Source organism: Dermacentor albipictus, chromosome 2, assembly GCF_038994185.2.
Source record: "Dermacentor albipictus isolate Rhodes 1998 colony chromosome 2, USDA_Dalb.pri_finalv2, whole genome shotgun sequence".
NCBI lineage: Eukaryota > Metazoa > Arthropoda > Arachnida > Ixodida > Ixodidae > Dermacentor > Dermacentor albipictus.
In genome coordinates, this window is record NC_091822.1 from 203967865 (window position 1) to 203983756 (window position 15892).

At 42.4% G+C, this 15892-nt stretch overlaps 1 protein-coding gene across 8 annotated transcripts in view; it reads right to left on the bottom strand.

Annotated features, from left to right (window-relative positions):
* The window catches only part of LOC135897315 (uncharacterized), a 126681-nt gene that overhangs the window by 108501 nt on the left and 2288 nt on the right, over positions 1–15892 (bottom strand). For 7 of the 8 annotated variants that reach the window (XM_065425921.2, XM_065425916.2, XM_065425918.2 and 4 more), the window contains exon 2: positions 12775–12924. The exons of the other annotated variant lie outside the window; for it this stretch is intronic. In XM_065425921.2, coding sequence (XP_065281993.1) covers positions 12775–12878 — 104 coding nt within the window. In that variant the 5' untranslated portion in view covers positions 12879–12924. The remainder of the gene's footprint in view (positions 1–12774; positions 12925–15892) is intronic. 8 annotated transcript variants of the gene reach the window in all.

The window sequence follows — 15892 nt, forward strand, 5'->3', positions numbered from 1 at the left end:
CCAAGGTATTCCATAATGGCTTCTTGCAAGGGTTGATGCTCTTGTAAGCATACTTGTATATATTCGTTTAGCACTCCATTAAATCTTTCCACTAGCCCTTTGGCTCGTGGATGATATACCACAGAAAAGGTGTGCTTGATCCCCCTGTTTTGCAAAAACTGCTAAAGCTTGTTGGAAGTGAACTGCGGCCTGTGGTCGCTGACCGGCTCGTCAAGGTAGCCTTCCCAGCTGAACACACTTTGTAGGAAAGATGTTATTCTTGCAGTCATGATGTTGGGGGTAAAGCAGACTTTGGGCCGTTTGCTGTAGTAGTCTACAAGCGTAATTGCAAAACAACATTCTGGCAATGCATTCGCAAATAGACCCACAGCAACCATGCCCAACTTCTTCCATGGTGCCACTGGAAACTTCACTGGTTGCAAGGGTGGCTTTGCGGTCTTGTGTATGGACTGGCATACATCATCATCATCAGCGTGTTTTATGTCCACTGCAGGACGAAGGCCTCTCCCTGTGATCTCCAATTACACCTGTCCTACATCAACCGATTCCAACTAGCGCCTGCAAATTTCCAAATTTCATCGCTCCACCTAGTCTTTTGTCATCCTTGATTACGTTTTCCTTCTCTTGGTACCCATTCTGTAACCCTAATGCTCCAACAGTTAGTTATCTATCCGGCGCATTACATGACCTGTCCAGCTCCATTTTTTCCTCTTGATGTCAATTAGAATATCGTCTATACCCGTTTGCTCTCCGACCCAAGCCCCTCCCTTCTGTCTCTTAACGTTATGCCTAGCAATCTTCGTTCCATCACTCTTTACACAGTCCTTAACTTGTTTTCAAGCTTCTTTGTCAGTCTCTAAGTTTCGGCTCCATATGTCAGCACTGGTAAAATACACTGATTGTACACCTTCCTTTTCAATGATAATGGTAAGCTTCCAGTCAGGAGCTGACAATGTCTGCCGTATGCGATCCAACCCATTTTTATTCTTCTATATATTTCCTTCTCATGATCAGGGTTCCCTGTGATTAGTTGACATAGGTAAACATACTCCTTTACAGACTCTGGAGGCTGAATGGCGATCCTGAACTTTTGTTCCTTTGCCCGGCTATTCATTATTTTTGTCTTTAGCACATTAATCTTCAACCCCACTCTCACACTATCTCTGTTAAGGTCCTCAATCATTTGTTGTAACTCGTCTGCATTGTTCCTGAATAGAACAATGTCACCGGTGAACCGAAGGTTGCGGGGATATTCGCCGTCAATCTTTGCTCCTAAGCCTTCCCAGTTTAATAGCTTGAATACTTCTTCTAAGCAAACTGTGAATAGCATTGAAGAGATTGTGTCTCCCTGTCTGACCCCTTTCTTTATAGGTATCTTCCTGCTTTTCTCGTGTAGAATTAAGGTAGCTGTAGAACCTCTGTTAATATTTTCCAAGGTCTTTATGTAAGCATTCTGTACTCCTTGATTAAGTAATGCCTCTATGAATGCTGGTATCTCTACCGACTCAACTGCCTTTTCGTAATCTATGAAAGCAAAATAGAGAGGCTTATTGTACTCTGCGGATTTCTCAATAACTTGATTGATGACACGGATGTGATCCATTGTAGAGTATCCTTTCTTGAAGCCAGCCTGTTCCCTTGGTTGACTAATGTTCAGTGTTGCCCTTATTCTATTGGAGATTATTTTGGTAAATATCTTATATATTACTGGGAGTAAGCTAACGGGCCTATAATTTTCCAATTCTTTAACGTCTCCCTTTTTGTGGATTAGTATATTGTTTGCATTCTTCCAGTTATCTGGGACCCTTTCAGTCGATAGACACTTCGTATAAAGAGCCGCCAGTTTTTTCAAGCATTATGTCTCTTTCATCTTTCATTAAATCGATTGTTATTCCATCTTCTCCTGCCGCTCTTCCTCGTTTCATGTCTTGCAAGGCCCTTCTGACCTCATCGCTAGTTATAGGAGGAGTTCCTTTATCTTGTTCATTACTGTTTCTAACTGAGGTATCCTGACTCCTCTGGGTACTGTACAGGTCAGTAGAGAATTTTTCCGCTGTTTTTACTATATCTTCGAGATTGCAACCTGGCAGACAACACAGGCCTTAACCATTTTTTCCTCTTGCCAATTTAGTACCGGCCACCAGTATTGATCGCAAAGCCTTTGCTTTGTCCTGCAGATTCTTGGATGCAACTCATGCGCCGCCTTCATGAGATGGTACTGCAGGGATGACGGAACCACGAACTGGTCACCCCAAAGGAGTAGACCGTCCACAACAGACAATTCGTCTCAGATAAGGTGGAAAGGGACAGCTTCAAAAGGCAGGGATTTACTTGATGGCCATGCTGACGACGTGCAGCCAACGATCATCTGTAGCACGGGATCCTGCATGGTCTCAGTGATGAATTCTTGATGGGTCACGCATGGTGAAATGAGACATACTGTTTCTTCCGCCACTTCATGTTCTGTTTCTTAAACCTGTCCTTGCTGTGGCATTCTGGAAAGAGCATCTGTTGTAGCATTCTCTGAGCTTTTCTTGAATTCAATCTGATAGTTGTAGGCTAGCGACCTTGCATGCCACCTTGCGGTCCTGAACGGTCGTCGACCAACTCCTTTAGTACTCATAAACCTCACCAATGCCTGGTGGTCCATGCACAGAATGAATAGGCGGACCTACAAGTACACCCTCCAATGCTCACTAGTCTACATACATGCTAGGGCTTCTAATTCGCCTATTGAGTACTTCTTTTCTTGGTCTGTCAGCTGTTTGAAAGCAAAAGTGATGGTGACCAATTCCTTGCCTTGACACTGCTGAAGTACTGCTCCTAGGCTGACAGTGGAGCCATCAGTGGTAACAATTGTTTCTAGAGCCGGGTCAAACAACTGTAAGCATTTGCTTGTCAATAGTAATTTCAATTCCTCAAAAGAAGCTTGCCTTCTTATGTCCCAGACGAATGGCGTATCCTTTTGTAGCAGCTCTCGGAGCGGCTCGAAAACTTCTGTGTAACATGGAATGAATTTTGCACAGAAACCGACCATGCCCAAAAATGAGCAAAGTGCATCTCTACCGGCTGGTGCAGGTGCATTCTGTATGGCAGCCAAGTTGTTTTGCAGTGGGTGAACCCCTTTATTACTCACTAGTGTCCCAAAAACGGCAGTTCCGTTGTCCTGAAAATGCATTTGTCATTTAGCTGCAGCCCACCCTTGTCAATGCCCTGTAAAACTTGCTGCAGCTTTACGTCATGTTCTTTGAGCATGCTTCCAAACACGATAATATTGTTTATATACTAAGCGCTTTCTTACAGAATTTCAACCATCATTTTTTTTGGAAACAGATGGAGCAGATGCAAGACCAAAATACATTCGCTTGAACCTGTAGAGACCTTGGTCTGTTATAAAAAATGTCAAATCCTTACTTTCTGGGGCGAGGGCAACCTGATGGTAGGCTGTGGCCAAATCCCGTTTGGAGAAGTGCTTCGCACCATGCAGCTTATTGAATAGTTTGCCGGTGTGTGGGAGCAGAAACTTGTCAACAATTGACTTATTTGGCTCACGCAAATCAACGCAGAGACAACGCAAAAACAACCTTTGTACTATTTCATAATCCACAAACACCGATTTCTTCTCTAATAACTGTCTCGTTAAATACTTATGTTATCCCGACATCTGATACTGTTAAATTTCTGGGTATTACTCTCGACAAACACCTTAAATTCAATAGTCATGTCAACTCGCTAATAAAGAAAGTTTCATTCGGCATCCGCATTATCATTAAAACACGCGCATTCTTCAACCCTCATATTATTAGATCGTTGTATCATGCTTATGTTAACAGTCATTTATCATACTGTTTATCCTCATGGGGTAATACATATGCCATTCATCTAAAACCACTTCAACGTCTTCAAAATCGGGCAATAAAATTAATGACCTTTAGCTCATTCCGGTGCCATTCTTTACCTATCTATCAACATCTTAACGTTTTACCCATTCAACAGCTGTTCTATCACAAGTTGTCACTCATTACATTTCGTCTCTTTCATCGTGAAATAACCTTAGACAGTCTTCCTTTTGATAACCTCATGAACATAAATAATACTAGGTTTGCAGAACGCAATAACCTTCTATTACCTAAAATCAGATCTAACTATGGTAAATTTACACTTCGTTTCCATGGCATTTCACTTTGGAATCGCATCCCTGCTAATATTAAATCATCTCTTTCATTGCAGTTTTTTAAACACAATATGAAAAGAATACTGTTAGCAGAAGCATCTTTTCATTTGTCATAAAAACATTTCCATATTTATTACATTTTCTTTACATTACTGCTGTTGTATCGTTGGGCTTCATATTTCTGTAAAATATTTTGTATTTTTCTCTGTTCGTAATATGCAGAAGAGCCGAATTTTGTTATATTACTATATATTCCTGCTTATGATTATTTATTGTGATATTACTGTATTATGCTGTTTTTACTATATATCTAATTGTCTTCTATTTATTTGCACTTGTTCCCTACGAATTGTATTTTTAACGCGTTTTTTTTTCTTTTGTTTTGTTTGTTTGTTCGCCCTCTACTTGCTGCTCTAACACTCTTATGCACCCACTAATGATAGGAGGTCCCCCTGGCAGTTTCTCACTCTGGGACCTCCTGATGCTGTATACAATATGTAAGCCCGTTTTTTGTACATGTCATAACAACAATAAACTTGCCGAGCCGTTCTTTTTCTGCACAACCACCACTGGGGAAACCCATCAAGAGTTGTCGATTTTCTCGATAATGCCCTCTCTCTCAAGCCAAGTCAATTCTTCAGCAACCTTGTCCCTCACCGAGAATGGCAAACGGCTCAGCTTAGGAGCGGCAGGTTTGGCATACTCATGAATTCTTACTTTATGCATGAAGCTTTTAGTGCACCCAAGCTCACCATCAAATAAGTGTGAAGAGTCTGTGGTAACAATAGCAGAGAGTCCATCAGGCCCTTGACAAGTGTGAAGTCAATGCAGAGACCCACCATCAATTTGCAGTTGTAAAGCCACCACAGCATCTAGGCCTAGGGTGTTGGTCCCAGTCCCTTCTGGAACTACGTAGAATAGCAGTACAGCCTGACGGTTACTGAATGCGACTGAAGCAAGGAACCAACCCTAGACAGGTATGTGGCGGTGCGAGAAGTCGAATAGTGATGTGGTCGAAGTTTGCAGAGAAACGAGCAGAGAAAAGAGCTTCTCGTAGCTTGCAGCAGACAATATAGACACTGCAGAGCCGGTGTCCACTAACACAGATATTGTAACCCCGTGTACCTGTATGCTAATGTGCACACCTATTCTGCCCTTGTGGCCCAAGTGCAATACAGTCAGGACCTTCACTGCATCATCGGTTACAACTTCTCGAATAGCAAGGGTTCTGTTTGCTTGCTCACTATGGCTCACTCGTTCAAAATGGCCCATCTTTCCACACTTTTTGTACCTCTTATTTCTCACCCTGCAGGTGGTGGAACTTGCAATGTGACGATGGGAACCACAGTAGAAGCACGACTGGGGTGCAAGTGGTGGCTGATAGGCCCCTGTGGCTTGTGTGCGAGTTCTGTCAATGCTGCAGACGTCGGCTGGTGACTATAGTTCCCTGCAGTATTGCCCAGTTGCATCAAAGCTTCTGCCGATGGTTAAGGCGTGGTCCAAGGTCACAATTGCTCTTGTAGCGAACGCTGGTTTGTTTTTGCCACCAATTGGTCCCATATGAAATAGTCTGCCTGAGACCCAAAGTCACGTGAAGCTGCTAGCTCACGTAGGGCTGTAACAAAAGCATCCTCCACTGATTCACCCTGCAATCGGGTGCACAGTACAAAACAGTGCCTTACCTTACCACTGCAACGTTGGTGGCGGTAGTGAATGCTTACACTCAATGCTTACTTCAAGCATTGAGCGTCACGAGCGCAGTCGGATATTCGTCAGTCTCACTTGCACCATGCTTCACCACAGCTGATATATTTGGTTCTTCAAGCGTATGTGGGCTCTGCTTGGCTGGCAATGCATAAAAAATTTGCTGGCCTCCTGCCCCTAGACAATGTAGAAGGAGAGCCTTGCGGTGGTCAGTCGAGTGGGTGTCGCTGCCCAATGCCAGAAGATAATTATGGAACATCCAACACCATTGGTTCCAAGGGACGACAGGTTTCCCTGGTGCTGACAACAATGCTGGTGGCTGCAGCAGGCTCATCTTAGAAACTGTAGCCGGCTGTTTTGTTATCCTCATCACCATCTGTTGTATCTGTGCATGCGTCTATGTGTGCGACAAGCCGAAGGATCTGCTTCTATCGAAAGCAACATATGAATCCCTTTATTTCATTGCACTGAAGTATATATATATACAGGTCAGAAGATTACTTGTGCTGCCCTCAGGTGAGAACATCACTTGTGGTGCCATCCAGAGACAAACATTAAACAGTATGTTTTTTGTACTGTGCGGAACTCTTGTATTATGTGCTCCTGTAGGGTATCCTGCTTCCTAAGGTGTGTCAGTGAGAGATCTAGAAATCTTGTAAAGTCGCACCGGGATGCTAATCTGGATGGCTTATCTGCAACATGAAGTGCCTCTTTTGGGATATCGCACATGCGACACTTTTCTTCATGCCGAAGTACGAGAGGTTTGATGGCATGTGGTTTATTCGCATAGTGTATTCGTATGTTACAGCGGGTAACAATGTCATAGCACATATATCCTGGAGATGATCGAACTCTGAGAATGTGAGTAAGCACGAGTTGAGTTCTTCTTTGTTCCAGAGATGGCTCGTTAGTTTCTACATATAGACTAGCAACAGGGGAAGTTCTGTAGGCGCCAGTTGCTAAGCGTAACCGTAGGCAATGTACTAGATCTAGTCCCCTTAGACAGGACTGTCTGGCTGACCCATAGACTACACCACCGTAGTCTATGTTGCTTCGCATTAAAGATCGGTACATATGCAGAAGGCATTCCCGGTCAGAGCCCCACTGTTTCGGTGACAAGACACTGGTACATTCGGTACCTTCAGTGCATTGTTCACTCTAATTTTCAAACTGTTTATGTGTGCTAGAAAGTTTAGCTTCTTATCAAACATAATGCCCAGAAACTTGTGTTCTTCTTTAACTGGTAGGGCACATTGGTGCATCTTCAGGACAGGGTCTGCATATAAGCGCCTTTCTTTTGAAAAGGCCACAGCGACAGTTTTTTCGGTGTAGAAACAAAAGCAGTTTTTGGCTGCCCATTTTGCGAGTTTATTTAATGTCATTTGAACTTGTTGTTTGCAGGTTACTATGTTCGATCCTCGGCACACAATTTGGAGATCATCAACGTATGATGAATGCATGAGAGAAGATGGAATTATTCTATTTAAGGAGTCCATTTTCACAACGAATAGGGTTGTGCTTAGTATACATCCTTGTGGCACACCATCTTCCTGGACAAATATATGTGAAAACGCTGTTCCTAGATGCACTTGAAATGTTCGATAAGACATAAAGTTGGCTAGACATTTGAGCGTTTTTCCACGGATCCCTAGATCCGCCAGATCTCTTAAAATGCTAAATCTCCAAGTAGTGTCGCACGCCTTTTCCAGGTCAAAGAAAACTGTAAGGCAGTGTTGTTTACGTAGAAAAGAATTCTGTGTTCTATGTTCCAGTCAGACAAGGTGATCAGTTGTTGAGCAGTTATTTTTATAACCGTATTGGTGAATGTCTAGTATATTCTGTGTTTGAAGAGTGAAAGCCAGCTTTGTATTCACGATGCTTTCGTAGGATTTTGCTAAACAGCTTGTGAGGGCAATGGGCCAGTAGCTTTGGGAGATGCAGGCGGCTTTCCGGCTTTCAGGAGAGGTACTGTGATTGCGTTTTTCCATAATTTTAGTATTACGCCTGTATCCCATATTTTGCTGAGAAAGTCTAGATGAGCTTTAACAGATTCAAGTGAAGGGTGGGAAGGCATTGAATAACGAATGCGGTCATGGCCGGTGGCCGTTTTTTGCCAACAGAAAGTACCCCTTTAATTCTTGAAGTGTTAGGGGAGCACTGTAGGGTTCATTTGATGTCCCTGTAATGGGCAATCTCTGTTTCTCTTCAGACTGTTTGTGCTTTAGAAATGTGTCAGAGTAGTTGGCTGATCCAGAAACAGTATAAAAGTGTTCACCTAGTACGTCAGCTTGTTCTTGTAGTGTTGTCTGTATACCTGGAGCTGCGAGTAAAGGTACTGTATATGATGGATAGTCTCCCTGGAACTTCCTGGGCTGATCCCACAGTTTTTTAGATGTGACTGAACTATTCATTGAAGACATATTCTTGCCATGATGAATTTTCCACATGCCTCCAGTCATATCACGCTTTCTCTTTAGCCTGTTTGAAGTTTATAAGGTTAATGTAAGTGGGGTACCTTCTCAGGATACCTCAAGCCTCATTTTGCTGTTTTTTTGCTTGTGTACACCCCGGTATACACCAGGGGTTTAACTTATTTTTTGCACAATGCTCAATGATTGGGATATTGACTTTTCTGCTGCTGCTATTAGGAGTGCTGTGAGTTTTTAAATCATTTCATCTATGTTGAGTTCTGGTGAAAGGGCACCTTCAAGTTTTGAGTTCCCCAAAAATAAAGGCCAGTTCACATGCTGTTCACAGCAACTTCCAGCGACATGGCTTAGAGTTTATGGCAGATAATATGGATGATAGTTAGGTAATTACCGGCAAATGATCACTTCCATATGAAGTGTTGAGGACTTTTGACTTAAAATAACTAAGAACAGATGGTGAGCAGAAGGCTAAATTGAGACAGCTAAATTTGCGCGAGCTTGGTGAAAAATATGTTGGTGAACCTGAGTTTAACAGACATATTGTTGGTTGACAAAATAAAATCTTCAATTACTTGCCCTCTTTGGTCTATTCTATCGCTGCCTCAGAGGGTACAATGGGTATTAAAATCTCCTACTAAAACAAAAGGCTCCGGCCACTGGTGTGCTAGATTTCCCAGGTTTCTAGTAGTAAAATGAGTATAGCATGGGATGCGCAGGGAACAAATGGTGGTGGTTTTATGCATTAGAATGGTGACATCGATCACCTCAAAAAGAAAAATATTCAATTGAACATTTCAGGTAGGAGTGCTACCCTGAATGACTATGGCGACTCCTCCTGACAAATGACTCTAGTATGAAGTCCCTTCGGACAACCTTTAAGATTTTGACTGTTCTTTGGCCCTAGGTTTGTTTCTTGAAGGCAGAATGCCACTGGCGAGAACTTATTTATTATGTTCTTGATGTCACTTAAATTATGTATCAGACCTCTACAATACCAATGGACGATGAAAGCCATTGTGAAGCAATTAAAACTGTTTACTGATATGTGTGCGAACTAGAAAGTGATAGGTGACAGGTAATGAAAGAATAGCTATTCTAATCGAGGGCATAACTGTTCAGGTTACCTGACCCTTTCTTAGCGCAGTTACAGGATGTTTGTCTCTTTTTAGCGTGCTCCAGGGAGCACTGGTGCTTTGGCGTTGACCTCCATGGCTTTCTCCCAGGTGTTGGAGGATCAAGCTCTAGGCATTGAGACGCATGTCTCAGGCCTCAAAGTTCGATTAAGCCTTGGGCCCTGCGACACAGCAGTCTGTGGGCCCGCCTTAGCTGATGATGGAGCAGCACTGGCCGCTGCCACCAAGGGGGCGGATGGAGTTACTATGGGGCCACTGGCTGTGACCCCTGTAAACCCCTGGAACTGATGTGGTGCTGCCCCCTGCTGCGCCACAGTGGCATAGCTCAGTTGATGTAACTGAGAGAGTTTCTTCCTTGCTTCATAGAGAGAGATCTTTTCTTTCACCCTGAGTGCAATTATTTCTCTTCTCTTTCCTCCTGAAAGGACAAGATTTCAATAAGCTGCATGATCTCCTTTACAGTTTGCACAATGTGGAGGAGCATTACAGTTGTCTGAGGGGTGATTGTTGGCACTACAGTTTGCACATGCTGCTTTACCTCTACATGATTGTGACGCATGCCCGAACCTTTTACACTTGAAGCACCACCTTGGGTTCAGCATGTATGGCCTAACATTGATCTTTACATGCCCTGCTTAAAGTGAACTGGGAAGGATACTGGTTCCACAGGTATGTATCACATGTTTGGTTGGAATTTGTTTGTTGTTTTTCCTGATTGTTATTCTCTGGATTTTGATTATGTTTTGCTCTTGAAAACCCTCGAGCAGTTCATAGTCGCTAAAGTTAAAGTCTTCTTCTGAGATCACACTCCTGCTGGTATTTAGTGATCGGTGCAGTGAGATCCTGACTTTGATGTGACCAATGCCAGTGAGATTAGAGATGTTTTGCAATTGTTCTTTCGTCTTAAGTTCAACAAGAACATCTCCACTTGTCATTTTAGAAGCTTTGTAGTCTTCTCCAATTTTTTCTTGGAGGCATTTTGCCACCAAGAAAGGGGAGAGCTGTCGAAATGGGGTGGTTCCTTCGCTGTGCAAGACATGATAACGTATGAATGTGCGTGGGTTTACTCTGAATGTGAATTCGAAATGGTACTTCAGTACGACCTCTTTTCAGAGGCTGATCTAGAAGGCGGGCGAAAGCTTCTGCCATAACGTGATTTCGAAATTCGGCGGCGGTGGTAGCCACCCACCACCAAGCCCAACAAGGGACGCTACAAGCCAGCTATACAACGCCGCCATAATCTAATATATATACCCAAGACTGGATATACTACACAAGTTTAACCCTCGCCACCTGGAAATTCAGAAATGATAAGAACCGAATAGGAGACAGGAAAGATGCGAAAGTAAGAGAAAGAAAAATGTCGTAGAGTGGGACAGAAGAAAGCCCAGGTGGCTCAGTCCGGGGGTGCCGACTATGTGAAGTGGACGCGAAAGAGATATGTTGTCTCCACCAAGAGGCCATAAAGGTCAAAACCCCTGGCATTGGCTCAGCCCCCAGGATCCTCTTTTCTCCAGACACGGCAAAGCATGCACGGCTACATGCGGGAGGGCCCAACCCTCATGTGCTCGGGCACGTGGTGTCGCGACACACAATAGTAAAACAGATAAGGAATCGTTATGCAAGCATTACACCTGAGCAGTTCCTTTCTTTCTTTTTCATGCAGAATTTTATGTCACTGGTGGCAGATCACACAATTCTACTTATTGAGCTGAGTTGGACATGCATGAAAAATCACCATGTATAATTTGCTATTCAACAAAGTTGCACTGATTAGCTTTCTACACAGTCACTTTAGGGCACATTGCAAATTATAGACTGAAGCCAGTGAATTCACAAAGCCTAACTTACAAGGAGCTATGTGGCCGACACCAGTTTCATGAGGTGTGTTCTCAAATTATGCAACAAAATGCATTACTGTTCCAGTTAGATTTGACCTGCCCTGCTTCAGTAGGCATTTTGTCTACTTAAAAAAAGCAAGTGGAAGAACAACACTGCATTGTGCAATAAGTTTGCTGGTGCTTATTTCAATACTGTCATGAGAATTCACTGGCTTCAACTCATTAATTGCAATGTATGCCCCAAAGTGATTAGCTTAAGTTATTTCATAAAATCTTCCTAATTAGCTAAGTACTTGCAATTTCTCACACAATGTCTACTGCCTTGAGTAATCTACCTCCGGCAGTAGGATGCAGTATCTGCTACAGGCATAGAGCATAATTTAAAAAATTTTTAAATTCAGAGCTTATGAAATTTTAAAAATCGATTAAGATTTTAAAGAAATACCGTACTGCTGGTAATTATATCAAGCAATGGCACACATTGCGCTGAAATTCTGCATGTGTACACGTGACCTTCAAGAGTGCAGTGTCCTACTGTTAAAAGCACTACACATCATATTCTAGAAGGCGATGCTTTCGGAGTATTGCAATGTCACCACTCCTAAAACAACCAGAATGCATTATACGCAAGCTAAAGACGCCAGAAAAAGTTGCATTTCATCACGTGAATTGAAACGGGAGTGTGAAAGAAGGAATAAAGTTTAACTGCAAATGAGCTGTTGGTGTCAGTTTATCAGGGCGTCAATACAGCAGGAATGAGAAGCAATGGACAACGAGATGTCTAGTTTGTTTTTGATTACACCCATTCACCATTTCCATTCAAATTGTTTTGTCAACCTTTCAGACAGACAATGTTTGACCAATGTGCTGATGCAGAGAAATTAGAGTTAAACAAGGAGCAATGCTGTTAAGCAAGTCTTTTTATGACAAAAGTGAAGCATATTGCAAAATTTTATTTAGGTTTCTTTCTTTATTTTTATTTAGTTCCTGTTCAAGTGGCCACTTGACCACATCTTCATGCTAAATAATGTTTTAACAGCCAAGTAATTGCAATTAAAGAGAATAACGAGTGAAATAAAAATATCACGTCAAACTAGGTTTGTCCTTCGCTCTTGTGAAATAGCAAACAGCTTGCCCTTACTGCACATTGCAGTCAAGTATGCTCAATAATCATGCAAGACAGTTTCCCTTTGAATCCCCAAAGCAGCACATACCACTACGTCATGTGAAAATAACTCTAGAGATCACATAATCTTCACTTGTGGGCAAACAAGAAATGCGTAAACTTGGAGCCAATTTTTCGACAAGGGGTTTGTCTTCATCAGGGCAAAATGCCTTTTTAGTTGTGGTGGCAGAAAAAAGAAATATACAAAGAAAGAAAGAGAGAAAGAAAATGGAGGCAAAACTCATCACATGTATGCAAGGGCTGTCAAACTGGTTAGCTTTCAACATAATGTATGTTATGCACACTGTGAGTCGCCTGGATATCTTACTTTTGAGGATCGACCGGTTCTCCAACTTCAGAGCCATGGGCAGTTTGACCAGCAACGAGAAAAACAACGACAAGCAGAGGAGGAAGAACTTGGTTCTTTTTCATTCCACAGCCGGGAGGAGATGTCGGGCCGCAGTGCGCCTGGCACCACCTGTTCAGTTTAGAAAAACCTTTTGTCTGGGCAACAAACTTTGCAGCTTCTGGACCGTGTTGCCACAATGTAAAAAAAAAAATTAAATTATGGGGTTTTACGTGCCAAAACCACTTTCTGATTATGAGGCACGCCGTAGTGGAGGACTCCGGAAATTTCGACCACCTGGGGTTCTTTAACGTGCAAATAAATCTAAGTACACGGGCGTTTTCGCATTTCGCCCCCATCGAAATGCGGCCTGCCACAATGTAGTCACACAATGAAAACAATAACAGATACATTGCAAGGAATGGGCGAGAAAGACAATGCTGCATTCTTTGTGTTATCTTCGTACTAAATAGCAAGTGCCAACTAGCCCAGCAAGTGCACTGTAATAAGAGTCAGAGAAAGAAACATATAATTCCTTTGATTTCATTTCATCTAGCTTTTGATTTGATTGGCCACTCTCAGTGGCCAATCAAATTTGGGAAAACTTGAAAAACTTCATCAATGCTGACTTCAGTACAGTAAGAGAAATGAGTAACGTATAAAGAAGTTGCTGCAGCCAAAAATAAAATATACTCCTTGTCTCACTTGGTACAGTGGGGTTACATTGCTGGAAAGCACACGTTTAGTCATAAAGGCACCACCACCTTAGGGACATTCCACATGCAATTACCTTAGTACTCACATAGGCAGCTGCTTAAGGAAGACGAGCCGGAGGCATTCGTGTGAGTATCGCATTTAAGCTTCATCATCATCACCTTCATCAGCCTATTTTATGTTCACTGCAGGACAAAGGCCTCTCCCTGCAATCTCCAATTACCCCTGTCCTGCGCCAACCAATTCTAACTAGAGCCCGTGAATTTCCTAATTTCATCACTCCACCTAGTCTTCTGCCGTCCTCAACTGTGTTCCCCTTCTATTGGCACCCATTCTGTCACCCTAATGGTCCAACGGTTATCTAACCTGTGCATTACATGACCTGCCCAGCTCCATATTTTTCTCTTTATGTCAATTAGAATATCAGCTGTACCCATCTGCTCTCTGATCAAAACCGCTCTCTTTCTATCTCTTAACATTATGCCTAGCATTCTTCGTTCCACCGCTCTTTGCCCTGTTCTTAACTTGTCCTCAAGCTTCTTTGTCAATCTCCAAGTCTCTACCCCATATGTCAGCAGCGATAAAATGCACTGATTGTATACCTTCCTTTTCAGTGATAATGGTAAGCTTCCAGTCAGGAGCTGACAATTTCTCCCGTATGCAATCCAACCCATTTCTATTCTATATATTTCCTTCTCATGATCAGGGTTCCCTGTGATTAGTTAACATAGGTAAACATACTCCTTCACAGACTCTGGAGGCTGACTGGCAATCCTGAACTCTTGTTCTTTTGCCTGGCTATTCATCATCATTTTTGTGTTTAGCACATTAATCTTCAACCCCACCCTCACACTATCTCTGTTAAGGTCCTCAATCATTTGTTGTAACTCGTCTGCATTGTTGCTGAATAGAACAATGTCATCGGCAAACCGAAGGCTGCCGATATGTTCGCCATTGATCCTTACTCCTGAGCCTTCTCAGTTTAATAACTTTATACTTCTTCCAAGCATGCGGTTAATAGTATTGGAGAGATTGTGTCGCCCTGTCTGACCCCTTTCTTTACAGGTATCTTCCTACTTTTCTTATGTAGAATCAAGGTAGCTGTAGAACCTCTGTAGATATTTTCCAAGGTATTTACATAAGCGGTCTGTACTCCTTGATAATGTAATGCCTCTATGATTGCTGGTATCTCTACTGAATCAAATGTCTTTTCGTAATCTAAGAAAGCCATATAGAGAGGCTTCTGCGGATTTTTTGATTACCTGATCAATGACATGCATGTGATCCATTGTAGAGTATTCCTTCCTGACTAAAGTCCCGTGTTGCCCTTATGCTATCGGAGATTATTCTAGTGAATATTTCATATTATGCTGGGAGTAAGCTAATGGGCCTATAATTTTTCAATTCTTTAACATCTCCCTTCTTGTGGGTTAGTATAATGTTTGCATTCTCCCAGTTTTCTGGGAGCCTTGCAGTTAATAGACACTTCGTATATAGAGCCGCCAGTTTTCCAAGCATTATGTCTCCTCCATCGTTGATTAAATCGACTGTTACTCCATCTTCTTCTGCCACTCTTCCTCGTTTCATGTCTTGCCAAGGCCCTTCTGACCTCATCGCTAGTTATAGGAGAAGTTTCTGTAACCTGGGTACTGTACAGGTCAGTATAGAATTCTTCCGCTGCTTTTACTATACCTTCAAGATCGCTGATGATATTATCCTGCTTATCTTTAAGTGTACACACTTTGGTTTGTCCTATGCCAAGTTTCCTTCTCATTGATTTCAGGCTGCGTCCATTTTTTACGGCTTCCTGTTGAGGTGAATCCTAGCCCTCACTAGAACATGATCACTGCACTTTACCTTATGTATCACTTCTACATCCTGCACTATTCTCGAGTCAGCAGAAAGTATGAAATCAATTTCATTTCTTGTTTTACCATTAGGGTTTTTCCAGGTTCATTTTCTGTTGCTATGCTTCCTGAAAAAGATGTTCATTATTCAAAGCTTATTCCTTTCTACGAATTCTACCAACATCTCTCCTCTAGCGTTACTAGAATCAACACCATAGTTGCCAATGGCTTGATCACCAGCCTGCTTTTTCCCCACTTTTGCATTGAAGTCACCCAATTACTACAGTATACCGAGTTTGCACTTTTCTCCTCGCTAATTCTACATCTTCATAAAACTGATCCTTTTCCTCATCATCAGGAATGGATGTTGGAGCGTAGGCTTGTACTACCTTTAACCTATACCTTTTATTAAGTTTGATTACGATTACTGCTACCCTCTCATTAATGCTGTAGAATTCATCAATGTTGCCTGGTATGTCCTTATGGATTAGGAATCCTACCCCGTATTGCTTCTTATCTGGGAGACCTCTATAGCAGAG